Source organism: Lepidothrix coronata, unplaced genomic scaffold, assembly GCF_001604755.1.
Source record: "Lepidothrix coronata isolate B3197 unplaced genomic scaffold, Lepidothrix_coronata-1.0 Scaffold52, whole genome shotgun sequence".
NCBI classification, from domain to species: Eukaryota; Metazoa; Chordata; class Aves; order Passeriformes; family Pipridae; genus Lepidothrix; species Lepidothrix coronata.
In genome coordinates, this window is record NW_016690232.1 from 3,836,691 (window position 1) to 3,863,626 (window position 26,936).

The window sequence follows — 26,936 nt, forward strand, 5'->3', positions numbered from 1 at the left end:
TTCACCTGGTTTGTGGGGAGCCTGGAGTCCTGGAGAGGTCATCCATGGACACAGGGATAACAAGAAAGATTATAGGGAAAGGCTGCTGGAGAAAAGTTCCTTCCAATTTCACTCACCCGTATAAGTAACAAGCACTCCAGCAGTCCAGCACCTCACTAGTCCTGCAATTTAACAACCCTTTTTTGGATCCAGGTATGGTCTCAGCATCCCTGGCATCCCATGGCAGGCAGGGATTCACCCTGCAGAAAGCAATGCCACCTTTCCCCAATTTCACTTCCCGTTTTCACCTTCATTAAATTACCGATTGCTCATGCACTGCAAAGAGGAAAATTAATTTTCTCCCAAACCACCCTTATTCTGAACAGTCTCCCTGCATCCTAACGTGAATTATCACGTTGCATTTGCTCATTTATGCCATGTTTGATGGCATTTTTACTGCTTTTGTCCAGATGCCCTGTCAGTCTGCGCTGCACACAGGCCTGGCACTGTTAGGAACCCAGCTGAGAGTATGGCTGTGGCATGGAACCAGCTCTGCTAGACAGCGAGAGCCCACGAGAGACAGCACCCAGGAGAAGCTTTGGTCAGGCTTCTCTCCTTCCTAGATAACTGCAAGGCTAAGGAGACCTGCTCTATCAGCTCCACCTGGAGCATCCAGCATCCAAGCCTTCTTGGCAAGGAGCAGTCACCTCTCATCATCTTGTTTCTTCTTTTAACACCTCGGAGCTGCCCCCGTAGGTCACCGTGTCACAGGCTGAGCCTCGTGTCATCTGTTCTCTTTGTGCCTCTCAGTGAAACCTCCAAGGATTTGTGAAAAATTAGGTTCAGGACAAACACAGAGAGGCCATGAGTGGGTAGGATTTGATGTAAACCCTCACTGTCCACCACACCCCTGAATATTTAGCTACAGACCAGTGTTTTGTATCATTATCACTGTCTTAATCCTCTTAAAATCACCACTGAAAATTTTCAATTTTCACTGAAAATGCAAACAAGGAGGAAAAACACCAAAGCGTCTGAAACTCTTTATCACTTCTTCTTTTAGCTGTAAAACTTTTTCAGGGGGGAGGGGGGAAGTCCCCTCTACTTTCATAAATCCAAATTCAAACCAATGCAGCTTTTCCCCAAGAGAAAAAGCTACCAAACACATATTCTTCGCACCAGGCTGGTATGGGATCACACACACACACCCCCCTGTGCATGTACACACACGCCACAAAGATTTTCCTGATAAAAGTTCCAGGGAGCCCAGCTCTTTCCTGCAGACAGCTGGGATTTTGATGAGTTGGCACTTTTTGGTGCAGAAGTGTTTCATCAGATCTCTCCTGACCAGTTCTGCAGCTGTGTGCCGTGCACCCAGCACTCCTCTCCCAGGAGGAATAGGTTAGCTGAGCATTCTGAAAAGCTCCTGAAACTCTCCTCGCTGCTTCCAAGCCCAAAATCAGACCTTCCCACAAGGAACATGCCCTCCTTCTAAAAAATACATAGCTGCACAGTTGGAGTGGCTTTCAGGTGAAAATATAAATAATTTACTACATCACATAAATTAATTTCCAGCATCAAAGACCAGGTTGTCTTTTTTTATTCCTGGGAAGTTTGCAACTTTCCTAAATTTCAGTAAATAAACCACCTTACCTTCAGCCCTCAACAGCTCTGTGAAGCTTTACACTTTTTCACAAATGAAAAAGTGTAAAGACTCGATGATCTTAGAGGTCTTTTTCAACCTAAATGATTCTGTAAAAAAAAGAAATTGTTTTCAATTAAGTGAATAAAGTACTCATATAATTTATTAAAGGATTTCTGAAATTCTTAGCTACTAACTCTAAGAGGCTACGGGAGCTTTCCCCTTTTTCATTTCCAATGCAATGAATGTTTCAGGTGATGCACATGCAGAAGTCATGGGAGGATCATGAGGCTTTGGGGAGTGTAAGGCCTTTGGGGGACAGGGACAGACAAACTGGCCCAGTGACTCCTTGGCACTCTGTTTGTTCCTGGAGGGAACCTCCCATGCTCAGCACACGTTTGGCAGGGACATCCCAAAACCTGCCAGCGTGGGAAAACCATCCAAGATGAGGCAAGGAAGGGCCAGCAAACACCAGCCCTAAAGCTGCCACCTATTGCACCACACCTGGTGTGGGGCTGGCCGGAGCAGGAGGAGTATTTCTCACCCCCTAAAACTGCAGAAACCGGTTCAACATGTGCCACAGCCTTCCCACCCCACACTGGTGAGGAAAGCTGCTGGGATTGCAAAAGCCAGGTATCCAGTTCCCATGCTGAGGAGGCACCTCTGCCAGTGGGGTTTGTGCCCATTCCCTCAGTGAACTGGCACTGCCTTTGCTCGGCGTGCTGGACCACTGCCATGTTTGGGAAGCGCAGGCAGGGGTGTGCACTTTGGTCAAAATGTGGGGCAATCCTCCTGACCAAGCCTCTGCAAAATCAATCCTTGTGCCAGACTGTCCCATGGGAGTGAGGCAGGGACATCCCTTTGCAGAGGGATCTCTGCTGTGTGGATGTGGATGGGCACATCCCCCAGCACTGCAGGCTCCATTCCCCTCCTGCCAGCTGCTCCAAGCCCAGGGCTACCTGTGCTCGCAGTTGTCAGAGCCCAGAGATTTAGGAGAGGTGGGAATGAGGGAGGGAGGGAAGGATCCTCACCCTGGGATGGACAAAAGCCAAGTGGTACAGGGCTGTTCTAACCCTGAACAAGGCAGGAGGAAGGAAGCAGTGCCTGTGCCTTCCCAGGGAAGGAAGGGCAGCAGGAGCCGAGCAGACTGCCTGTAGCTCCCTCCTTTTTCCTCCCACACTGGCTGGGAACAAGGGCTGGATGAGCTGCTCCTCCTGGGAATGGGGACCCCAGCCCAGGGCAGGATGGGACCCCACAGTGCCAAGACTCCAGCACGTAGGGTGAGAGGGATGTGGGGCCTCAGAATGCTGCAGGGAGGGCTGTTGGAGCTTCCCTGTGGCTGGAAGTTTCCCCTCCTTCTTGGCAAGTGCATATTACTCATTTTATCAACTAGCATAGCAAATAAGCAAGGAGTGAGAAAGGTGCCTCCAATGCAGGGTGCAGAATAGAAATGAGCAGTAGGTGGAGGAAACCCTTTCAGCAGGAGATCCCTGTGCCTGTGCAGAGCAGGCAAATGGTTGGGAACCCTTCTTTTTCTGGATTATCTCCACGCTTGGGCACAGGTTTTTGTGACCTGACCGATGAACCTGGGTGAAGAGGCTGGCTGGCTGGCTTGTATGAGGTTTGTAAGACTGCAAATCCTGTGAGGGAGAAAAAAGTTACTGTCCTGGCTTTGGCATAAAGCACAAAATGTCCTCCACACAAAATAGTCTGGCATGGACAATACAGCTGCTAACTCCAGGTGTGTGAGGAGATGGTGGTTGAACTCCTTACCTCATTTCCTCTCTTCACTAAGAAGGCTGCTTTTGTTCTTCTTTTTTTTTTTTTTTTAATTAACATTATAAATCCACATAACACAAGGAATAGGACATACACCGCCTTCTGCACTGTCTTGCTGGTGGCACAGTGATGCCGGTGATTCAGTCTGGGCACTGTTGTGGGAAGGCACTAGGCAGGAATATGGAACCACCTCTGTCATGATAGGGCTGCTGAGACTCGGGCATCCAGGGAAGTGATCCCACCCATCTACTCAGCCCTGGCAAGGCCACATTTGGAGTACCGTGAGCAGTTCTGGACTCCACAGTATAAAAGAGACATGGAGCTCCTGGAGCAGGTCCAGTGGAGAGCTACTGAGTTGGTCAAGGGTCTGGAGAATCTCACTTAGGAGGAAAGGCTGAAGGAGCTGGGCCTGTTCAGCCTCGAGAAGAGGTGACCGAGAGAGAACCTCATCAATGACTGTATCTGAAGGGAGGGGTCAGAGGATGGACCGGGCTCTGCTCAGTGGTGCTGATTCATAGGGCAAGAAGCCACGGGCAGACACTGATCCACAAGAAATTCCACCTCAACACGAGGAAGAAATTCTTTACTGTGCACTGGAACAGAGGCTAGGGAGGGTGTGGAGTCTCCTTCACCGAAGATATGCCAGAACCGCCTGGACACAATCCTGTGCCATGTGCTCTTGGATGACCCTGCCTGAGCAGGGAGGTGGGACCAGATGACCCGGAGTGGTCCCTTCCCGCCTGACCGATTGTGTATGTGATTATGCGGCCGTGAGGGACCCCGGGACGAACTGCGGGAGCTTCCCGGGCAGAGCCGGGGCCGCTCCACGATCCCGCCGGGACCGCCCCCCGCGCGCCATGGGGGTGACGTCACCACTCCACGCCCCTATAGGCGGTGCTCCGGGGGGCGTGTCCTGATGGAGGCGTGACGGGGGCGGGGCCTGACGGGGGCGGGGCCTGTGGGCGGCCGTGGCGTGAGGCGGCGGCAGCGCCATGTCGATGGAGGACCCCTTCTTCGTGGTGAAGGGGTGAGTGCCGCCCGCGGGGGGCTCCGAGGCACGGCCGGAGCGACGGGGAAGGGGCCGCGGGCGCTCCCGGGCGCGGAGCGGGCAGGCGCGGCCGCCCCGCAGCGCGGGAGGCCCGCGGAGAGGGGAGCGATCGGCGGGCAGGGGTCTCTGTGTGGGGGGGAAAATGGCGGCGGGGCCCCCCCGCGCTGCCGAGGGGCTGAGTGTGGGCACCGCGGGGGTCCGGCGGTGGCGGCCGGGCACGGGAGGCGCCGGGGGCAGGCGGGCAGGGGTCGGGCCGCGGCTGGGCCTCCCCGCGCTCCGCGGGGGCACCCCGGCCCTGGCTGCAGGTGCGGCCCCGCGGGCAGCGGGCACCGCGGGCTGGCGGCTCGGGGCTGGGAGCTCCGGGGGGCCGCGGTGTCCCTGGGGGAAGGGGGAGAGGAGCGGGGACCAGGCTGTGGGACGGACAATGGCCGTGAGAGGAAGCGAGCGGAGAGGGGACGGAACACAGGCAAACACAAAGGTGGTCAAGGGAAAATTATTCTTAGTAGGGTGAAAGTAGCTCCGTTGGAGCTGCTGGAGAGAGTCCAGCAGAGGCCACAAAGATGATTTGGGGTCTGGGGCATCCCTCTAGTGAGGAGAGACTGCAGGAGCTGGGCCTGTTTAGTCTGGAGAAGAGAAGACAGAGGGAATCTCATCAATTGACATAAATATCTCAAAGGTGGGTGCCAAGAGGCTGGTGCCAGACTCTGTTCAGGGGTGCCCAGCAGCAGGATGAGGAGCGATGGCCATGAACTCAAACACAGTAAGTTCCACCTCAGTATAAGGAAGAACTTTACATTGAGGGTGGCAGAGCCCTGGAATAGGCTGCCCAGGGGAGTCGTGGAGTCTCCTTCTCTGGAGACATTGCAAACCCACCTGGACACATCCTGTGTCACCTGCTTCAGGTGACCCTGCCTTGGCAGGGAGGTTGGACTGGATGATCTCCAGAGGTCCCAACTCCAGCTGTGCTGTGATTCTGGGAAAGCACTGCAGTCTCAAAACACAGCCCCGGGGCCACCTTCAGCTTTGGCTGGGGGATGGTCTTCTGCTCCATGTCACAATGTAACAGCACTGAGGAGCAGCAGAGAAGCTCATAGGGGGGTGATGGGGAGTGCAGGAGGTGTGGGAAGGGATGCTGGTGCAGCCAGGGAAAGTGAGTCCCTCTGCCAGGTTGAAACGGTGCTAAGGGGAAAAAATAGGAGTTGCCATGGGTGGGGAGCAAATGTCCTGTCAGACTTTCCAGAGAGATTCCTGTGGCATTTGGGGAAGGGCAGGGAGGGGAGAGGGGATGTGCTGCCGCTCCCAGAGTTAATTATTACCTGGCAGGTCTGAGGGGCTGGTGGTTGTGGAGCCAACCAGAGTTGCATTTAGCTTGCTTTCCTGGTGTCTGTAACTCTTCCCGTCGGAGGACATCCAGCTCTGCTTTACATTCCTGCTTCTGGGTACTTCCACAAGTGTGTTCAGATGAAAAAAAAAACAACAACAACACAAAACCAAAAGCACTGCTGGCAAGTAGAGTAGGGAATGAAGTTTTCCAGATCCTCAGTGTGGGTTGCTGACTTTAGGGCACTAGATGTGGCAGACTCGGAGCCGTGGGCGTGCGGGAAGAGGAGGGGCGCACACTGGGGCGCTGAGAGCGGCAGCTCAGATAGCAGTTTGAGGACTTCAGGCCCTGGTGTAACAGTGAGAGCTGCAGTCCTGGCACCCCTGCAGGGTGTGGGCTCCTCTCATCTGTCCTGAGCTTCTCCTGGTGTTAACCTGCTTTCCTTCACTGGGGTGAAACACCTGCATCTGACATGGATGCTGTGTGCAAGCTCATGGTGGCCACCTTTCACGCCAGCACAGTCTGGTCTCGACTTCATCCCAACTCCCTGTGAACCTGGGGGAGCAGTTCACAGCTCAGGATCCCAGAGTTTGTAAATACAGATAACCACACTGAGGGCCCACCACCCAAATTTACAAACCTGCTTGCCCCAGAGCAGTCCTGTCAGCAAAGTCTTCCCCTGCTGTGAATGCACTAGTCTCCAAAAGAGCTTAGAACAGCAGAAAAAACTTGTGTTCCCTAAGCCAGCATAGTAGGGCTGTGTATTTTTTTAAATGCTGAATTAAAATAAACAGTGCTGCACTCAACAGTCTGCCTGGCTGTGTTGTGGGGACAGTTCCTGTAACTCTGTGTGCCCTTGGGGTATCTTACATGGGTAGTCAAGAGCCTTCAGAGGAAAACTGTTGAGAGGAATGCAAAACATGGATTGCCAAAGAGCTGCCTCTTTCAGACCCTCTGCCCTGGCTTGCCCATGTGACACTTCCCCTGAAGAAATAGGTCCCTTCATTAATAGCTGTAAGTTGTTGTTGCTCAGCACCTTGTGCTGCAGCAAGAGACAGGAATGTCCAGGAGGTAGGGCAAATCCTTATTTTACAAACCAAACTAGTTGTTTGAAGGAAAGATGTTTGGGAGGAAGCCGTAGCTTCCCTGCTCAGCTGGACACGGGGCTGTCCCAGTGTCACTGCTGTGGGGCAGCTGATGATAATTCCTTGGCTTCTCTTCACTCACCCCGGCTGCAGGGAGGTGCAGAAAGCCGTGAACACTGCCCAGGGGCTCTTCCAGAGGTGGACAGAGCTCTTGCAGGATCCCTCCATCGCCACAAGAGAAGAAATCGACTGGACCACAAATGAGCTCAGGAACAACCTGCGGAGCATCGAGTGGGACCTGGAAGACCTGGATGAAACCATTAATATCCTTTCTGTGGTCCTTTGGAGGTAGGGGCTTGTGGTTCCCAAGTTGTACTAAATCCCCAAGTACCAGTGCTTGCCATTTTTTGCAGAAATCAGGACTGTTTGGGATTGAATTTAACATTTACATTGGCTCTTCTCAAACTGCAGATGAAAAATTAAGGCAAGGATTTTCCCCTTGCTTTTTTGTTTCCCTTTTTACAAGGTATATTCGAAGATGCTTTGTTCTAGAAAGCCTATTGTGTCGTATGAATCTGGATTTCTGCGGAGTCAGTCATACTCTAGGCTGGCTTCCAGAAATACTCCTTTTCCCTTGTGTTCATCTGAGCGCTCCTGAAAGCGCTGCACAGCATCACAGAACCAAAAAAAAACATGGAAAGGAGGAACCTACCGCTGGTGCATGGTACATTCCTGCCATGCCTCTTCTTCCGTCCAGTGTTCTGTACTTCGCTAGTCAAATTTTGGGAACGGGCACAGAACAGTGGCCACTTGGCACACTTGGGGTTTTGTGTGTCCGTGTGTGCACCCAACACCACTTCCAGGGACTCCTTGACTCGCTGCCCACGCATTGTTGAGGCAAACCCGCGGAAATTCAACCTCGATGCGACGGAGCTGGGCATCAGGAAAGCCTTCATCACCAGCACACGGCAGGTGGTCAGGGTAAGGAATGTGGGCTTCGGGTCAGAGCCTGGGGAAGGCAGGGGGGTTAAAAAAAGATGGTTAAAAAAGGCAAGCTTGGGAGCAGAGAATAAACCTGCTACCTGCTCTGTGCCAGACTTCCTCCTCTTCCCCGTGCGCTCCCACCTGGGGCTGCCCAGGTGGGTTTGGGAGTGCGGGTGTCTCATGGCATTCCCTCCTTTTCTGCTGCTGTCCCTGGAAGTCTTCACGCCTCTCTTACAACAGTGAGCCTGGGAATGTGTAGTAACTGGGGGGGAAGAGTAAAGACCCCGCTGTGATGCAGGGGAGGCTGGAGCCTCCCTTCAGAGTTTAGGGAAATCACAACTGTCCTGACCACTTGTAGCACTAGTTTTCAAAAATAGGGAGACCACTTTAAGCACTGGCAGATGGTTAAAGCCTGGCGTTATTGACGTGGTGACTTCAACTTCCTACCCCTGAAAAATAGTCCAAGCAACCACTAGATTTATTTTTAACTCAAGGAGGATTTTTTTTAGTTTAAGATCACACTTCAGAAGCAAAAAGGGGATTTTAACAACTTGGTAGCAATAAAAAGAGAAGAAATGTCTTCCCCAAAGCCTCACTGCCTGGTAACAAGCTGCTAGTTAGGAAGTTTTCTCTCTATTAATAGCTGCACTGAGTTTCTGCTGCCCCTCATGACTCTGATGTTCCTGCTCCACAGAACGCACTGCTGTGGCTGGCAGCAGGCTTGTAACCCCACCTGCAGTCCTGCGGTCTGGATGCAGTTCCTAAGGCTTACCTGGGAACTGATCCCGAAACCTCGCTGGCCCCAGGCAGCAGGCACGTGCTCACTGCCTTGCCCCTGCTGTGGTCCACTCCCAAACAGGCAGGATCAGGCAAGTCTGCTCTCTGGTCCTCTTTACCTGGCTGAAAACTGCTGGCTAATGGCTTTTGGAGCGATGTCTCCTACTGGTAAATGAAGCTGGTTAGTGGCAATGTGCAGCTGACTTCCAGTTTTCGGGGAGGAATTCGTGATGTGCAGCAGCACATGCATTATTAGCCAGTGAGAAGTAACCAATGGGATCTGGTGCTCTTGAGTGATGAGTTGCACATCTCTGAACAGTAAAACACACCTGAATGCTCTGCTGACATCAGAACTGTGCTGGTGGATCAGCCTCTGCCAGATCGTGTTGACTACTTGCTAATCTATAAAAACTAGACTATGTTATGTTGAGATGGGGAGCCTTCTGTGGTTAGTGACCTTCTGCAGGAATTCCGCAGCAAAAATTAATTGGTAAGGAGAAAACCTAGGCACAGACAGAGAGGTTGGCCACACGGCAGGAAACCTACCTCATCCTATGCAATATAAAACCTGGGAACAAAGCACAGGGGTTTACAGGCTTCCAAGGCCTTAACAAACATTACTCTTCCTTACGCTCTATCAATGGGAATATTAGTTTATTGTACAAATCAAAGTGTTTCTGGTTGTAGTAGAGCAAAATGAGCAGTAAATAAGGAATATTATCAAAATATCCCATTGCCATTGGTTTTAGCATTAGTAGAACAATATGAACTGCAGTGAAACTTTCTACGGTATCTTTCCAGACTCTTCAAAACTGTACATTCTCAAAGAAAACCTCCCTTCCCTTGCTGGGTATAGACAGCCCTGTAACACCCTGGAACTGCCTGTCACCTCAAATCCAGTGCTCACATGCTGCTTCTTTTGTTGAACAAACAGGATATGAAGGATCAGATGTCGAACTCCTCCATGCAAGCGCTGGCTGAAAGAAAAAACAGGCAGGTGAGAGCCAGAAACAGGCAATATATATCTGTTACAATGTATATCCTGTCTGTAGTTGATTCCCTTACAAACCTTTGTTCTGGGAAGGGGTTTGCACGTGGGGGCCGAGCTGTATGTTTGAGCTGTGTCTGCTTGGCTGACCTGGGAGAGCTGGTTCTCGCAGGCACGTTGCTGCCACCCTTTTCCAAGCCTGTCTCTCAAAGCAGTAAGTCAGCACTCGCCATCTGTCTGTGTCTTCAGATCTAGTTGTGTACAACTGTCACCGTTGCATCATCCCTTGGAAAGGGAAATCTCCCTCCTCCTCCTCAGGGGGAACCGCCTCAGAATCCATGTCAGTGAATGTAATCCTGCTCTCTGCTGGATTTAGGAGCCAAGATGGTGCAATATCCTTTTGCACAGCTGTCTCCCATAATAGCCATGTGAGAAGATGGAAGAAGCTCAAGGAATCTTGAGTTGTCTGCGCTTGTAATCTAAGGCATAGAACTAGATGCAGCTTGTGCTCCTTCCTGGCTGACAGGGAGGCTGTAAGGAGATCCCAGAGCTGACTTCCAGAGCCATCTCAGTAAAGCTGGTGTGCACAGTTCACTTGTCTGTTCTGCATCAGCCTTACCACCTGTGGCAAAAACAACAAACTGCAGCAAGCCACTGAGAAGCAGAGAGCTGGTTCCTGAGCTTGTCACAGGGCTAATTGATGTGCTTGGCAAACACTCGAGGCAGCAAAGTCCCTGACACCCTTGCTCAAACAAGCCTGTAGCTTTCCCTGGGATTTGTTGCTTCCTTTTGCACAAGGTTCCTGCTGGCTGTGGGAGACCATATGGCCCAGCTCACATGGCGACATCTGGTCAGGAAAACTGACTTCCCCTTGCTGCCTTCCTCTCCCTTCCCAGCCCCTCGCCTTCCCTCCAGCCCAGAAGGCTCATGCTGGGCTGCAGAGGCTGCTGGACTCCATGTCTGAGAACATAGAGACCATCTAGTTTTCAACCTGACAGAGCAACCTGGCTGTTGTCTTGCTTTTCTTCACAAATACTCAGTCATCCCCTCCTGCCCACGAGCAGGGGCTGCAGGATGGTCTTGTTGGTCTTGTTACAAGTCAGCCTTGCCTCCACACTGGTGGGCACAGCTCCCTACCTCATCCCTACTGCTGGAGGGTGCAGCTCCTCACCTGCAGGTGCATTGTCCAGGATCTGTTGCTTGTGTTACTCCACTTCCAGGGACCAGACATACTCAGCTGGCTCTGCACAAGCTTTCCTCTGTCCAGGTCGTAGGGCAGGGAGCAAGTGTAACCTGGTAAGCTGGCAGCTGAACTGCCTGCTGGAGGGCAGCCTGGATCATAGAACGTAAGCATACAGCACTGCTTTGGTTATATTGCACTATCTTACTGTCAGCTCAACTGGTTAAGTACTTTATCCAGACCCTCTTAAGCCCCTGTCATTAGCAGCACAGCGCTCAGTTCGAGCTCTACATTTGTTAACACAATATATCCAGATACTTCCCAGCTCACATGTCCCAGCACACAGTGCTGTGCCTTTTGAGCAGGCCTTTGCTAGGCCTTTGCGCTGTGCAGACCTCCTGCCATACTCCAGCTCTCCTGCTGCTGGAGAGGCATATCTGCAATACGAGGCTGCAGAGACTTACCCGGCTGGCATTTTGGCATTGTATTGGTTTAGTCCATGACAGCAGTTTGGCTGAGTAGCAGCAGGAGGAAAGGGATGCTCTGTGTGTGTGTGTGTGTGTACAGGAGTGTTGCCTTGTCTGCCTTCCCACTACACCCTGGAGATGGGCTGTGAGCAGACACAAGGGTGTTGCTAAGGGCTCTCTGCATCTGTTTAGGCACTCCTGGGAGACAGTGGGAGTCAGAGTTGGAGCTCTGGACCTGACAAATACAGCCGTCTGGACCGGGAGCTGCAATTAGCTAATTCACACTTCATCGAGGAGCAGCAAGCGCAACAACAGGTAAGGCAGCTGGCACCATGTGGAATAAACAGCTTTGCTGCCAAATGGGTGCCGGGGGATGAGGTACAGGCAGTGAGAGCCAAAAAAAATCCAGTCCTTGGCTGGTCTGGATCCAGGAGCCTGACAGTCATCTTCTTTGCTTGTGGCATGTATCTTTGCCTGTATTTCCTGTACAGCACAGCTTCGGATGCATCTTGGCACTGAGCTTTTAACCTTTGAGGCATGAGGCTTCTGCTCTGTTTAGAAGGCAATCAGCATGATCTGGAATATGTAGCGTGCTGAGCTGTAATAGTACAAGGACTGCTGAAATCCTTGGAAGAGCAGAAATGTTGCAAACAGAAAAGAACCCGTTTCTCTTACGCAACTTCCCCTGGTTAAAAAGCGTTTGCTGTTGTTGTTGTGCATCTCCCTCGGAACAGGCTGGGAGCAGGAGCACGCGCCTGCTTCCTTTTCCTGCCTTTGTCACCGTGAGATTAGTGAGAAAGCCTGAGCTTTGGGAGAACCCCTGGTGAGGCACTTCCCAGCTGACACTTCCCAGCTGACAGGGGAGTTTGCCTGGAGAAGTGCCCAGGCCGGGCAAAGACCATGTGCAGCAGCCCAGCCAACTACAGGCCTTTACTCAGGCAGCTTCTCAGAGGTGGCAAACTGCTAAATCTCCTGACCTGTGACGCCTCCCCAGCTTCCAGAAGTGTTTTACCTACTGACTCTAGGAAGATAAATAGATTCAGAAATAGGTAACTAGGGTAAATCTAATCCTTAGCATGACTCTGTCCTGAAAATGACTTAAAACATCAGCAGACTTATTCCTTTGGCACATGGAGCCAGGCTGGCTATTTTTAGCTGTAGAAGCTGCAGCAGCCTCTTACTTGCATTAACCCCTTGTTAGCTGCAGCATGTTCCAGGTTGCATTTCCCAGGCACAGCATCAGCATGGCTCCCAGATGTCCTCTGCCGTACTTGCTTACCTTGCCAAGGTTTTGATGACCAGTTCCTGTGGCTTCCCACAGTCGTTTCAGCTGTGGGTGCGTTGTGGCTGAGCTGAGGCTGGATTTGCAGGGATGTCTGGAGGCTGCAGCCTGCTGTGCCATGGGGATGCCATGCCACAGAGGCTTTCCTATGGCTGTCACCTCTCCAGCATTTCTTAGGAACACGGTCCTCATTCCTGGTGGCTTAAGTCTGAGCCCAGGCCTCACAGCTGATGTTGGCTGAGCAGCAAGTGCCTGTCCACTGGATCAGCTGGTTCCAGCCCAGCTGCAGGAGGCAGACCTGTAACTGCCCGTTTCCCTTCTCTCTGGCCCCAGTTGATTGTGGAGCAGCAAGATGAGCAGTTGGAGCTGGTCTCTGGCAGCATCGGGGTGCTGAAGAACATGTCCCAGCGCATTGGCGGGGAGCTGGAGGAGCAAGCAGTGTAAGTGTGGGATGTGGCAACAAAAACCCAGTATGGGGTTGGCTGCAACACAGCTGGAGGTCCTCAAACACCTCTCTCTGCCCCTGTTAGGGCCTTGAATTCACTGGTCCCTCAGGCAGCCCTTGGAAAGCATTTTGTACTGTAATCTGCAAGGATCCAACTGCAGCCTCCTTCATTTGAAAGCCTGCACCTAGGGCAGGCTTAGCTGCCAGCTTACCTTTCCTCCTCTTTTCTTTCCACATGCTCCCCCTCAGGCAGCCAGCAGACAAATAAGAGAGGGAGGTGCTGTGTAAGGGGGGATACTGAGCACTTCCCCACTCCGCAGGGTTTTGTGCTGATAACTGCTGGAGCTGGGAGCTCTCAGCTTTGCCTTGCTGCCCTGAAACACACAACACAGAGGTGCTCTTCATCATTAAAGCTAAAAATAGCCCTCACCCACGCCAAGGGTTAAAGGGCAGCTCACAAAGTCATTTGCATCCACCCATTTACATATAAATTAGATTTCTCTCCCAGTTCTTGTCCTTTGCAAACAAGTTCCCAGTTGTGCAGGCTAACAGCAGTGCTTCCAGAGAGGCTTGAAGGGTTCATACCTAAAAACCGTCCTTGTTTGGCTGGTAGGAGTCTGGAGGGCCATGTCACTTGTGACGTGGTGTCATCTTTGATGGAGAGGGAGGGACTTTAAACCCACCCCCTGTGTGAAGTCCTGCAGTGTGAGAGTCCTCTGCTCTCACAGAAGAGGTCAGTGTGGTATGTCTGTTTTCAGATAATCACACAAGCCATCGGTGCTTGCTAGACTAGCACACAACTACCACAGTGAGGTTTTTACAACTCTTCCTTTCTCCCCACTGAATGAAGGTTTAACAAGTGCCCTAGAACTCCAGATGAAGGAAGCTGTCCTTTTAAACACATTAAGCTTTAAAGTCCCACTGGCTGGAGACAATTGGATTTGTACCTTGATTCTGGATGTGCAGTGGCATTGATAAAGCATGGGTTCAGGAAGACTTTGAGATTCATTGCAGTTGCTGGGTGGAAGAAGTAGAGCGGTAACTTCCACGCAGAGCTTAAAAAGCACCTTCAAAGCAATTGCAGATCTCATTCCCGCTTGATAAATGACTGAAACAAGATTTTAGCTTCCACTGCAAGCCTTGAACAAGAAAAGAGATTTAAAGTCCAAGCTGGCACCTAGATCTAACTAGTCCCTGCTAATCACAGATTATAAATGAGACTTTCCTCTTGTAAGGAAGAAATCCCCCCCCCTCACCTTGCAGATGCGTGAGAGCTCAGCCCCGAACGCACAGCAGGGATCAGTCTGACAGGAGTCCCAAATTACTTCCTGCTTCCCACCAAGGCGGAGCTGCTGCTTCAGCAGGTTTTTTCTCCCTTTGGGTGCTTCCAGGAGATTGAGGCATGCTCATTTTCTCTGCCAAAGTGTGATACTCTGATCCCATCAGTGTTTTGATCAGTGTGTGTGAGCGCACTGCGAAATCCCAAAGGGTTGTGCCACCTGCTGACCAGTGTCCTGCTTCTGTGTCCCCAGGATGCTGGATGACTTCTCCCACGAGTTAGACAGCACTCAGTCGCGGCTTGATAACGTCATGAAGAAGCTCGCCAAAGTGTCTCACATGACGAGTGGTAGGTCCTGGGAAGTGGAATCCAGTCCTGGAAAGGCAGAGATAAGCCCTCAGATCTTCAGGCTGGGACACTGTGTGCTCCCACCCACCCAGAAGAGGGGAGGGAGCAGCTCTCAGTGCTTGAACAAGGAGGAAGACTTCCAAGCAGCTGCCTTTGTTTTATTTACAGATGCCTTTCTATTTATGCTGCTACTGCTGGGAAAATCCCCCTCTGGCTGGTAGGAGGGGAAGCTCTGCAGCCTCCTGCTCTGCTGCAGTTTCCCGTGCTGCCAGTGGAACAAAAGCTGTCAAGGTGCCACTAACCCTGGTCACTGTGTGGCTTCCCCCACACCGGAATGCCTGCAGCAAGCCCCTTCCCAAATCCCACCTGCCCTCGGGCTGCTGGCGCCTGCAGGCCTGTCGTTGATCAGATCATCTGGTGGAGGAAAGGGCTGAATTCTGTGCTGAACCCAGAGAAAAGTCCTTATAAGGCTGTGCCTGAAGCCGGTGGGCTGGCGGAGCGCCATGGGCAGAGCAAACAGGAAGCCCGGCGTGCCTGCCGGGAAGTCCCCCGCCGCCAGCTCGCCTCTCCCAGCGCTGGCAGAGTGCCTGGCGTCACCTCCTCCAGTACCCCTCTCCTGTGGGTGCTCAGGTACCTTGTGAAGGCAGCAGCCAACCGGGAGGAAAAGCATTCCTGCTGTGCAGGATTAGGCTGTCCAGGGGATTTATGAGGTGGTGGGAATACAGCCCTAGAGAGACCGCTTGGAGTGCTGACAGTGCACTTTGGGTCACCAGTAGCCCAGCAGCAGCACAACCGCTGGCAAACCTTGTGTATCTGCCCTTTCCTCTGGGAAAACCCATGAATCATTGCAGAGTGTTTCCGAGTGTTGTGAAAAGAGCATTTCTGCTGGCATCTCATACCAGGGCCGACCAGGAGGGCTCTTCCCAGGGTGGCTGCTGAGCCCAGGAGTTGGGGGGTGCCAGCACCCTGTTCCCACTGCTGCACCATTGTCTCACAGGGGCAGACAGCAGCTCTCAGAGGCAATGCAGTGTTGAGCCAGGGAAGTGTAAAGATGTCCAGGGAGACCTTATTCCTGGCCCTCTCCTAAGGGGAGCTGCCACAAGCTCTTCCTGGCAGAGCTCTTCAGGGCAGCTTTCACCAGATCCCTTCTTGTTCCTCTAGCAAACAGATTACTCCATGAATGAACAGCGAACATGGCAGCTCTCTGCTTGTTCTTTCCAATTGTTTTTGAACCAGCTTATCAAATCTGTTTGAACTTAGTTGGGGAGAAACCTCAGAATTCCCACAGCTGTTCCCGAAACCCGATGTATCCTGGAGGAGAAAGGCTGTGGCGTTGTATCTTGTAGTAAGGCATGCTCCCACAGGAACTGCTGTTTTGGCTTGTTATGGCTTTAAGCTTCTTATGGCTTTGAGCTCCTAGCAGTACAAGAAAGGAAAGTGCTCCCCCAATTTTCCTTCCCCACTATAGCAGGAAGACTGATGCTTCCTTTTCCTTCCAGATCGACGGCAGTGGTGTGCAATTATCGTACTCTTCATCATCTTGCTGGTGGTGCTCATCCTGTTCCTTGTCCTGTGATGGACTGAACTTCCTTGGACGCCCCCTCCCCGCCCCCTCGCCCCGGCAGCACGGGGAAATGAAACTCTCACTGTTTCCGTCCGCCCACAGAGATCCCCGGCAAGAAAACCCGCACCCAGCTCTCACCATCCTCCTCCGAGGACTGCGGCTCGGCTTTGCCGGCGTCTCACTTGGCTCCGGGGAGAGGGGCTGGAGGACTGGAGCTGCCTCCTCCCCTGGTGCAGTGTGATCTGGACCTGAGCTCCAGGTCTGGACCCGGGGAGCTAGAGGGGGACTCAAGCCGCGCGTTTCCACCCGGTGCAGGTAGGAGCTGGTCGCGGCGGTCCCGAGCTGCCTGCGGTGGAATGCGGACACAGAGCAGCGAGCCCTGGGGAGGACAGGACAGGGAGGAGGAATTAATGAATTCACTGAGCATTACAAATGGTGCCACCGCCACCCACGAGCATTACCAGGCAGCGGGAGGCCCGGCCACACTCCCCCTGCCCCACGCCGCCTCCCCCCTGCCGCGGGCCGGCTCTGTGCCGCCGACTCACCGCTCAGAGAGCACGTTAGTCCGCAGCAGAGCCTTCCCACCCTCCACACCTGGGCAGAAGGCAGAGCCGGAGGGTCTCGTGTCCTGCCATCGGCCACCCGGTCACCGTTAGACACCCCAGAGCTTTAAACTTGGGTTGCTGCACGCCAAGCACTGGCAATCAGCGGTGAGCTGGAGAGGGAGTGTCTTAAAGCTTTTAAAATTGCCTCCCTCATTATGCAGCCTCTGAAGCTCGTTTACTGATGCTTTCCTTGCCCTTGTATAACTGAGTCACTGCTTCTGTTTAACAGCTGCTTCCCTTTGGCAAGTGATTTGTCAGGTCTAAAATAACTTATTTTTTTTAAGGAAAAAAAAAACTGAAGATTTTTTTGATGACCGAGCCACGTTCTCTCTGCAGGTGCACGACATGCATGATCAGAGAAACAGTGCTCAATGATGTATTTTAAGTGCATATGAACTTGTAAATATGATGTTTTAATTTTTCCCAACCATTATTTTTTGGACACCTCCATTTTAAGCAACCAAAAGGCTGGAGATTCAAAGCTATATCATGTTCCCTTATTCCTTCCCAGTCCTTTTGTTACCTCCAAGTTGTTTGTCACTTGAGTTGTCTCAGCAGTGTCAGGTCGCCAAGTTGTCTCCCTCGTACAGGGAATGTGGAGTAGCCAGGTGGGCAATACCAAAATGTGGCGAAGAAAGCTCACCTGGGCAGTGTCACTGGGGAGGAACAGGCAGGCACAGGGGTCATGCTGCAAGCACTGATTATGGGATGTGGGGTGACCCTTCAGGAAAGCAAAAACGGTTTCTTACTCCAGTCTGCTCCCATATTTAAGCTGCAAACATGAAAAGACTCAGGACAGGCTGGCTTATGGCTCCCAGATGGGTTGGGGGAGGAAGTTAATTGGCACTGACACAAAGACTTCTGCTGAAATTGCAAATCGCCCCCAAAATCGTCCTCCCAGCCTTGGAAGCTCGCCACCGGATGGCTTTACCTCCAGGACTGAACACTCCTCCCCACCGGGTTTGTGGCTCCCTCCAAGGCCTGTGTGCCCCCTGTCCCCGCCGCTGGATGCACAGCTGGTGGCACCGTGCCTTCCGCAGCCGGGTGCCGGATGGGGGCCCAGCCGAGCTGCCCTGCGCCCACCCGGGTGCTCTCGCCGTTAACGCACACGTGGTGCCCTCGGTGCCCACCCGCACTCCTCATTTCACAGTGGCTCCTTATCCTTGCAGAGCATCCCGTTTCCTTTGGTTACGCTGCAAGGAATAGGCGGTGTCTGCTTTCCAGGGCTGGCTATCGCAGTGTCTGCACCGCTCTCCTCGGGCTTATACCTCTCCAAGAGCAGGTTCCCGGGAGTGTGAGTCTGGCCGTGGAGCTGGGCTCGCTGCCGGACGGTGTTTGCACACCTCCGATCCCTGCATTGTTGTCGGTGTAGTTGTGCATCCTCTGGGAATGACTCCTGTGCAGGACTGCTCCTTCAGTAGTCCAGGGGGTGGCCCAGCTTCTGGAATCACTGCACACCACCCAACTGTCTCTGGTCCCTTTTCCTGTGTATATTTGCTTTTCTGTCGCTGGTGGTGCCCCTCCCGTTAACACTAAATAAAGGTGCAGCAAGTGCAGATCTCCAGTCCTCACCTGACTCTTGCTCCGGGACAAGCAGAGGGTCCTGTGGCACTAGGGAGTGGGGAAAACTCTCACCAGGATCTGCTGGGCATCACCCTCCTGGCTTTTGAGGCACTGCAGGTTTTGGGGTCCCCTCTGCACTGCGGGCAGCTGTGCTCAGATGTTGGGGATGCTGCAGGCAGATGTGCCCAGATGTGGGACACCGCCCTGCAGAGGGCAGCCATTGCTGCCATGCCACCTCTGTCTGCTGGAGAGACACGTTTTGGCACGAGTTTCCCCTTCCATGGCTGGAAAAAAGAACTCAAACTCTCCAAGACTGAGGTCCTCTCCACCCCCAGCAGCACCATGGGAAAACAGACACCCACCCCCGGCCCCTCCATGCCAGCCACAAGCCAAGGGCAGTATTTCATTATTCCAGAGATATATTTTTGGGTTTCAGTTTGAAATAATTTAAAAGAACCCCACCAGCCTGTGGGTGCAGGTTGGCAGCACTGGCAAGGAGCCCCCTGTCTCCTGGGGTCACAGAGATGGGGCATCCCCACACTGGTCACCTCAGTGCCCAGCAGGACAGACCTGGCTGGCTCTGTCAGGGCTGGGCTGTTCCATGTCCCCACACTTGGGGCAGCTTCTGGAGACACTGGACACTGTCTGTGGGGGGTCCTTGATCCCGGTCTGTCTCCAGGGGGGGCTGGGAAAGCCGCCTGCCCCCACTGCAGTGGTGAGCCAAGTACTGCACCAAAGCAGGGCAGGTCCTGGTGCCACGAGGCAGCTTGGTCCACGCTGTGCCATCCTGCAGCATCCTGGGACATCGTTGGGATTTCATTCTCCTCACGCTGAGCTTTGCAGGAGCCGTGCCAGGGCTACCGTGGTGGCGGGCGGTGCCGGAGCACGCGGAGGGACAGGGTGTCCGCCTGGAGCAGCAGCTCACGGATGCGGGGCAGCCCCAGCCCCGACACGGCTGCGCCGTTGACCTGCAGGATCTCGTCCCCCACGCCCAGGAGCCCCGCGTACAGCTTGGCCGTGCCGGCATCCGCCATCTCCTGCACGTACACGCCTGTGGAGAGGGACGGGGTGGGTGAGACCCCCACCCTGCCCCCCACAGCCTGGGTGCCCAGGGGCTGCACAGCAACTGATTCATGATAAACAGCCTTTGGGACAGGCTGCGTGTCCCAAGCCATGGACTGATGGACACGGGATTGTGCGTGGCTGAAGCCACACGTGGCAGCATCCCCCCATCCACTGCCACCCCTCTGGGGCTCAGCGGGGATGAAGCAGCCCCCTCCACCCATCCCCAAGCTCGCTCCTGGGGAGGGACGAGAGCCACCATGGAGGGAGCGTGTGTGCAGTGCCAAAGCTTTGGGATGATCCCTCTGTACCTGTGTCGGGCCGGCCGTGCCCGGAGGTGACGGAGAACCCGAAGGCGCCGTTGGGGGGTCGCTTCAGCTCCAGCTGGCTGGTGCCATCAGGGAACACCTCCACCACGCGTCCCACCGCGCGCAGCCGGCCGGGTGCCCCGATGTCCTCCACGCTCAGCGAGCGCCGCGGCCCCGAGCCCCCCTTCCTGTGGGGAGAGGGGAGATGGGGTGAGTGGGGACACGGGAAGCTTCTGGGGACCAGAGGATGGGGCCCCCAGCTGCACTGAGCCACCACATGTGGCTCAGCACCCAGGAACAGCCTTCCTGGGCACAGTGGGGATGTGCTGGGCCCCATCCTACCTGTCAGCTGTGGTCTGGGGCAGGAGGTAGGCGCTGGCACGGGGTGCTTTGCCCAGGAGGGGATGCAGGCTCTGGATCGAGGAGGCTTTTTGGGGCTGGCAGAAGGGTGACACCTGGGGAAAAGCACCTGGCTGAGATGAGGACAGTCACACTCACTGTGCAGCACTGCAGCGCTTCACCCACCGATGTGCTGAAGGAGCAGGGGTCATTGGGGCATCCCACCCCCTTGGAGCACTCCCCAACCCACCGCTGAGGAGGGAGGAGCCAGTGTCCCCAGCCTGGGCCAGGATACCGGCCTAAGGAGCAGCCTTTCCCAGGGAGGCACCTTCCTGCTTACCTGGCTGGGACACATGACCCACAACCGCAGAACAAATTACTCCTGACTCCCCACCCCAAAACACTCCCCCGCAGTTCCTCCTTCCCCCTTCCACTCCCCCGTTGGCTCCCAGCTTTTCAAACCCAGCAGGTTTGGAGTGGCAGATGCCCCCACACCCCACCAGGACCACCATGCCCAGGAATGCTCCACCCCAGCCTAGTGCCCCTTCTCTTGCGGGATGCCCATCTCCCCACGGACACACCCTATGTGGGGTGATGTCCAAGCTCACCAGCTGCAGGGACTGCAGGGAGGGCGACTTCTTCATGCCAGGGCCCCCCGAGGGGGAGCTGCCGGGGGCCGGGAGCTGTTCCATGCTGTAGCAGCGGAAGCGGCCCAGGCGCTCCTTGGTGCTCTGGCTCAGGCTGCACAGGAGCTTCTTCAGCCCCGACGCTGAAGCGCTGCTGCCCTTGCGGCTCGCTGGCCGCCCCGGCTCCCTGGGTGGAGAGGGATGATGGTCACCCACCGTGTGTCTGTCTGGGGGGCAGCAGGACTGGCAGCTGCCTCAGGGCTGGGGGCACATCCTGCACCAGCCTCTGCAGCCTTGAGAGCCAAAATTGAGGTGCACGGTGAGATCAGGGTGCAGCCGCCTCCCCACAGCAGTGACCCAGCATGCACAAGTTTGTCACCATCCGAAGCAATCCCTCCCTGTTTTCCCCATAATTTCAGGGGTTTAACATCTCTCAAACCTCCCCTGCTCTCTGGCCCAAGGGGTCACATCCTGCCAAGGGGCTCAAAGGACCCAGCACCGCCTCCAAACCCTCCTGCCAGGCTGAGACACACAGTGCCGGGCACAGGGCAGCAGGATCATTCTTGGGGAGCCCCAAGGCAGCTGATCTTCCCCAAAGGGGAGAACGTGACACTGAACAAAACACCTCCATCACATTTGCTGTAACACCCTTGGCGGAACCAGCTGTGGAGCAAAAATGCAGCTCCCCCAAACCCACACTAACACACTCCCAAACCCAGACCCATACATGGGCACACTGTCACCCTCATATTGTGGTTTCTGGGAGGTTTTGGGGACTGAAGGGTCGAGTCCCACTGGGAAGCCTCGGGGGGCCCAGCATAGTGGCATCCTGCAATGCCCAGGAGGGGTGCTTGGGGCTGCACGGTGCAGAACACCATGGCCCCTCACACTCACCCATGTGCTGTGCTCCCAGCTGGGTGCTGCTGCTGCTGCGCTCCAGGTGTCCCAGCACCTTCCCCGGGTGGATGAGCAGCCTCCTGGGGCACGGGTGTGGCAGGGCCAGCGGTGGGGTGTGACACTGCCCCTGTAACCACAGCGAGACAGTCACGTGCCGGCTTTGTTGGGGACCCCCCATCACCCCCTGCACGGGTCTCTTACCTCTGCCCGCCCCCAGGGCATCCTGCCCGTGGGTGTTGTTGCAGTTGTTGGTGGACAAGGCACGGAGGGGGCTCCCCGGGAGCCATCTGGGGCTGCAGGGACTTCTCCGCCCCTCTGTGCCCCCAGGCTGGGGGGAGGCAGCGCTGCCAGCATTCGGCTCTGGGCCTTGGGATCCTTGGCTCGATGCACGGCGGCTGCCACTGGAGAAGAGGGCTTTCCTGCAAGGCACCTGGGAGCAGGCCTTCTTGGTGGGGGGGGGAGCAGGGAGGTGGGTGCCTGGAATGGGGGTGCTGGTCCTCAGCTGAGAGGAAGGGTCCAGGGGCTCACTGGGCTGCTGTGGGGGATGAGTGGTGCTCCCCACCCCCTTGCTGCCCCCCAGATACCGATGTGGTTCCCCATCCTCCCGGCTGCTGGCTCTCCTCGGCGGCGGGGGGCAAACAGCCCCTGTTTGGCTTTTGGCACCACCTGAGGTCCCCCCGTCCTCTGCGCGGGGGCCACCACTGGCCACACAGGTCCCCTTCCTGGCCCTCATCTCCGGCGGTGGGGTGGCACGGGGGGCTCTGTGCCCGCGAGTCCGGGGGTCCCGGTGCCCCCGCAGGTGGGGGCTGCGGGGTCCTGCCTCCTCACTGTCCGTCCGGCAGCCGTCGGAGGTGTCGGTGCTCTCCAGGGCCGAGTCCACCTCATCGATGTAGGTGACGTCCCCAATGTACGTCTCCTTGATCTTCTCGGTGTGGATGCGCTGCCGGGAGGGGAGGATCCACAGTGGGGACCCTCCGGGGCCCAGAGGCCTGATTTTGGGCTCTGTCTGGGCTGCGCTCGGTCCCCTGCTATCCCCCGGGATGCTTCTTTGTGCCGCAGGGCTGCTTTGGGCCGCATCGGCGACAGCTTGTGCGTCCGTGCCCCGGCCGGGGGCAGCACCGAGGAAGGAGCCGCAGGCGCTGCACTTGCCCCCGGCCACGAGGTCGCCGCTCCGGGCTCTGGGCTGGCCAGCCCCGTCCCCCGGCTGCCTGCTGCCGGCTGGCTCCGGCGAGGAGAGCGCCGAGCCCAGCGCCCGCCGGTGCCGCAGCTGCAGCCGCTCCAGGTACCGCACCTCGGCGTCGCGGGCCGACTCGTCCTCGAAGCGGACGCGGGATGGGGACGGTCCCCGCGGCCGCCGCGGCCGCCCGCAGCTCGACTCCCCGCTGGACGAGTCGCTCAGGCTCCCGCCGTCCCGCGGGGCCACGCTCGGCCTCCCGCTGGGCTCCCTGCCGTGGGGACAGACAGACGGACACGGGCAAGCTGCAAGGGCTGCCCGGCTCCCTTGGGAAAGCAGAGCGGGAGGGGGAAAACCCAGCGCAGACGATGGGGCAAGGAGGAAAGTTCACCCGATGCTCCCTGGCTGTGTACAGCCCTGCTCCCGCTCCAGCCTAAAGCTGGAATCTGGAGAGGCTGCGGCACTATCCCGCTGCCACAGCCCAGCCTCCATCACCCTCCCCCTGCCCCGAGGTGTGTGGTTAATCATTCCGGGAACACCACATTGCACATGACCCAGCACACACGGTGAGATGCCGCTTTGGTTCAGCCTCCAGCAGCGAGTCTGCCCCGGGAAAACACGTCCCATCAGCTGTGAGACGCCATCCTCCTGCCATTAATGCCTCCGTGTGACCATAAAACACCATTTAACTAAACACCCCCCAAATACTGTGCTACGAAGAGGTCAGGCAGGGGATGCTCCTGCATCCAGGGTAAGAGGCTGCACCGAGCACCCAGTGGGTCAGACCCCGGCTCCACACGCGTGCCTGCACATATGTGCACACTCCACACAGGCAACTGCATCTCTTTATGTGTCCCAAACCCAGCTGCAGCCCTGGGAACACCGTGGAGGAGGCAGGGGAGGGGCAGGCAGGGTGGTGGCACTGACCTGGGGTGCGGGAGGGCGGTGGGGAGGAGGAGGATGTCGTGGCTGGCGCGCAGGGGGTTCGTCCGAGCCTTCATGCGGGCGCGCTGCAGCAGCTGCTTGGCCTGCTCGTGCCGCGGGCTCAGCTCGAGCTCCTGCCCAGGGACAAAGGCCCTGCGGCCCCGCAGCGGGGAGGGGGATTAGGAAAAAATAACAGGGATTAGACGTGGTTTAACAGTGACGACGAGGCTGCTCTGCCCAGGGAAAACGGGGCTCGGCCGCCATTCGTGGGCGGGCTGGCAGCCGCGCCGGGGAACGCCCTGGCGGGTGCCCTTTTCCCCCCCAGTGACAAGTGATGCCTTGGGGGGAGGCTCAGCACCCACAGCTCGGGCATGGGCAGCACTTTATGCCATGGGCATCCCAGAGATGGACAGGGAAACTGAGGCAGACGCTGCTTCCCATCCCCACCACTGTAAATCCCACAGCCATGGGGAGGCAGGTGAGTTTGGGATGACCCCCTGACCCAGCTGCCTTCCCTTCCTTGCAGGGGGTCTTCCCCTGCACTCTCAGTCCTACCAGCTGCAGGGTGGGGGAACTATCAGCTTTCCCTGCTCCAGCACTGCCTTCCCGGTTGGCCATGGCGCTAATCCTCCTGATTAAAATAATCAGCTCAGGCAGTTGCTTTGGGAAGCCTGGCCTTAACCTCTTCAGGGCAGGAGGGTGGGCGCACGCTGGCCTGTCTGTGCAGCACTCTGGGGGGTCCAGGCTGTCCCCAGGGTTTGGCTGCCCCTACTCACAGGAGGTGCAGCATCCCTGGCTCTGCCTTGCACTCCCCATGACTGATCCAGCCACCCAAGAGGAATAGAACCACCATCCTGGGGGCCTCTCCCCACTCACTCTCTTCCCCTGTGCAGCCCCCAGCCCCTCACACTGCTGCCCAGCTCACTTGCCCATCCCACCTCCTTATTTTTAGTCCATACCTCAAAGGTTTATCATTAGTCCAACAAGATTACACATGCCTGTCTGCCTCAATCTTCTTAAGCACCTGGAGCAAATTTCTGTCCCATCATCTTCCCCAGCTCCCTTCCCACCCAGGGGTCCTGACTGGGGTCCCCTGTGCTCAGACACCTCCTGGATACCCAGCTCCTGCCCCAGCTTGCACCGAAGCATCGCTGGAGCCCGGCCACGCTCCTCCACCAGCTGCCACGCTGGGGGGCTGCCCCACAGCCCTTCCCCAGAGCTGCTTCATGGGATGTATTTAAAACACAAAAGGGAAAGAGGGAAACCTCCATCTCTGCCATGCTGGGACTGACCTACCTGCAGCCCTCAGCGTCCTGCAGTGAGACCCCCGAGTCCCAGTCACCGTCACTCGCCACCGGCATCTCTGAAATGCAAGACAGAGAAAGGCATCAGCCTGGCTGGATGGCGGCCCCCACCCTGGCCCCCCTTGACAGCACCCCTCGCTTACCCCATCTCAGCACCCTCTGCAGGGCTCTCCCAGATGCTTGGCTCTGGGAGACCCCAGAAGAGCAGGATATGGGGTAACAGCATGTGGCATTGGGTGGGACTGTTGGGGGGGACCATGGGGTCATTGGGGCAGATGCTGTCAAAGGAGAAATTAATTCCCTTTTCTGGTGGCAGCTTCTAAAGGGACAGTAACGCCCACAGAGAGCTCCAAAAGGTGGGTTTCTTGCTCTTAGCAGTGAAATTCTTCACCAGAAAGGGACCGGCAGCACCCAGAACATCTTATTGGTATCTCCTACATCCCAAGAAAGGGGATGGGGCAGCCCCAGGGTGTGAAGGAACAAAGAGTTGCACCCACACCATGGGAGGCTGGAGGATGCCAATGAGGACCCCACTTTGCCCCAAAGCCTTTCCCTCCCACACCCCCAGCTCTCCTGAAACAGCTGCCACCTTCCCAAAATACACACCAGGAGCAGCAAGGCCCAGCACCTCCTGCAGCAGCCGCCGATTCCTCTCCACCCGCTCGGACAACGAGAGCCTCTCCCAGCCCTCTGCTGCAGGGGGGGACACAGAGGGACCCCCCCGGTCCCACGGCGGGGTTCGTGCCTCTTCATCCCGGGAGCGTCTCTCGTGGAGGGAGGCAGAGCGCCGAGACCTGCTGCCCTTGTCCTGCAGGAGCTCGGTGCCTCCCAGCACATCCGCCCTGTGTGCCGGCACCCGCCAGAGCCCCGGGGTGCCAGGGCGGGGTGCCGGGGCTGGGGGGCTGCCATCCACAAGCTCCCCACCATCCAGCAGCCCATCCGTCAGGTAGGTTCGGAGCTGAGCCCGTGGCTCCACCGCTGCCACATCCACCCCCGGCTTCCCCCGCCGGGGCCGGGGTTTCTTGGGCGAGGAGCGCTCGGGGGTGGCTGCAGGGGTCCCCGGCCGGCCGCCCCCCCGCTTCTCCTTCAGCGCCTTCACCTTGCTTTCCAGGACGGTGTGGGAGCCATGGGCGGCCTCGGGGCGCTCCAGCGGGGTCCGGCTGCCACTCTGGCTGTGCTGCCTGGGGGGCCGCGGCACATGCCGTGCCTCAGCGGGAGAGCTCCCCTCCATGAGTCCTGCAGAGAGAAAAGCCAGGGGAGGGTGGGTGGGTGACCCCCACACCGCCCTTGCCTTCCAGAGCACCCCACCTGTGCCTCCACAAAGGGCATCACCCGCCTGCCCCAGGCTCTGCAGAGATGGGGATACCTGTGCTGGGGGAAAAACGCATGCAATGGCACCAGAGGGTGCTCGGGGAGGAGGGGGATAGGGAGGTGGCACAGCACGAGGCCGCCCAGCCACCCACCCAGAACACTGACATCGTGCCGGCATCGCTGGGGAGCGGGGGGAACGGGGGAGCAGCGGCGGAGCAATGGGGAGCAGTGGTTCCCCGAAGCAGGTGGCCAAAGGCTGAGCTGAAGTACGGGTGCCCGCCCACGCTGCTTCAGGCGCCCTGGGGCACCCAGCAAGATGCCCCGAGGGGAACCGGTACTTTCTGAGACAAACAGGGGCCCCAAAACTCCCCAGAACAGAAATCCCTCCCGGCTACAACTCGCCGAAGGTGCCGCCAGACAGACGCCACCCTCTGCTCCGCCCCGGCCCCCGGGGTCACACGTGGCACTGGTCCTGCGCCGGCCTCGTGGTCCCGGTGGCACCCAGGTGCCAGTGCCCTCCTGCGCCCCGCTGGGAGCATCCTGTCCTCACTGGAACCCCTGGAGGAGCCTTCCCCGCGGCCAGGACTAAAGGAGCATCCCCATGACACCCCCCGGGCCCCATCGCCCCCCGGCTCCCCGCAGCCCTGAGCTGAGC

General features: G+C 56.5%; 2 protein-coding genes across 2 annotated transcripts; one reads left to right on the forward strand and one right to left on the reverse strand.

Moving 5' to 3' along the window:
• Positions 1 to 4,342: 4,342 nt before the first annotated feature.
• On the forward strand, positions 4,343 to 18,329 carry STX6 (syntaxin 6). The gene is made up of 8 exons (XM_017815909.1): positions 4,343 to 4,427; positions 7,008 to 7,177; positions 7,741 to 7,835; positions 9,550 to 9,612; positions 11,443 to 11,565; positions 12,866 to 12,972; positions 14,510 to 14,604; positions 16,104 to 18,329. The coding sequence occupies exons 1-8, from the start codon at positions 4,393 to 4,395 to the stop codon at positions 16,178 to 16,180; spliced, it is 765 nt and encodes a 254-aa protein (XP_017671398.1). The 5' UTR covers positions 4,343 to 4,392; the 3' UTR covers positions 16,181 to 18,329.
• A 1,194-nt stretch (positions 18,330 to 19,523) lies between these two features.
• On the reverse strand, positions 19,524 to 26,201 carry KIAA1614 (KIAA1614 ortholog). The gene is made up of 7 exons (XM_017815647.1): positions 25,577 to 26,201; positions 24,963 to 25,029; positions 23,670 to 23,819; positions 22,153 to 23,013; positions 20,654 to 20,858; positions 20,049 to 20,161; positions 19,524 to 19,894 (listed from the first exon to the last, which is right to left on the reverse strand). Exons 1-7 carry the CDS (start codon positions 26,199 to 26,201, stop codon positions 19,591 to 19,593), a joined length of 2,325 nt encoding a protein of 774 aa, XP_017671136.1. The 3' UTR covers positions 19,524 to 19,590.
• Positions 26,202 to 26,936: the final 735 nt, after the last annotated feature.

What these genes read in the sequence shown, in the direction of transcription:
- KIAA1614 (XM_017815647.1), bottom strand. Translation starts at nt 26,201, where the DNA reads ATGGAGGGGAGCTCTCCCGCTGAGGCACGGCATGTGCCGCGGCCCCCC. An exon ending in CAGGACGCTGAGGGCTGCAG is followed by an intron (nt 23,820 to 24,962) that starts GTAGGTCAGTCC and finishes GCGGGGCCGCAG; the next exon opens with GGCCTTTGTCCCTGGGCAGG. An exon ending in CCCTGCAGTCCCTGCAGCTG is followed by an intron (nt 20,162 to 20,653) that starts GTGAGCTTGGAC and finishes GCTTTTCCCCAG; the next exon opens with GTGTCACCCTTCTGCCAGCC.
- STX6 (XM_017815909.1), top strand. Translation starts at nt 4,393, where the DNA reads ATGTCGATGGAGGACCCCTTCTTCGTGGTGAAGGG. An exon ending in CCCTTCTTCGTGGTGAAGGG is followed by an intron (nt 4,428 to 7,007) that starts GTGAGTGCCGCC and finishes CCCCGGCTGCAG; the next exon opens with GGAGGTGCAGAAAGCCGTGA. An exon ending in CTGAAAGAAAAAACAGGCAG is followed by an intron (nt 9,613 to 11,442) that starts GTGAGAGCCAGA and finishes GCATCTGTTTAG; the next exon opens with GCACTCCTGGGAGACAGTGG.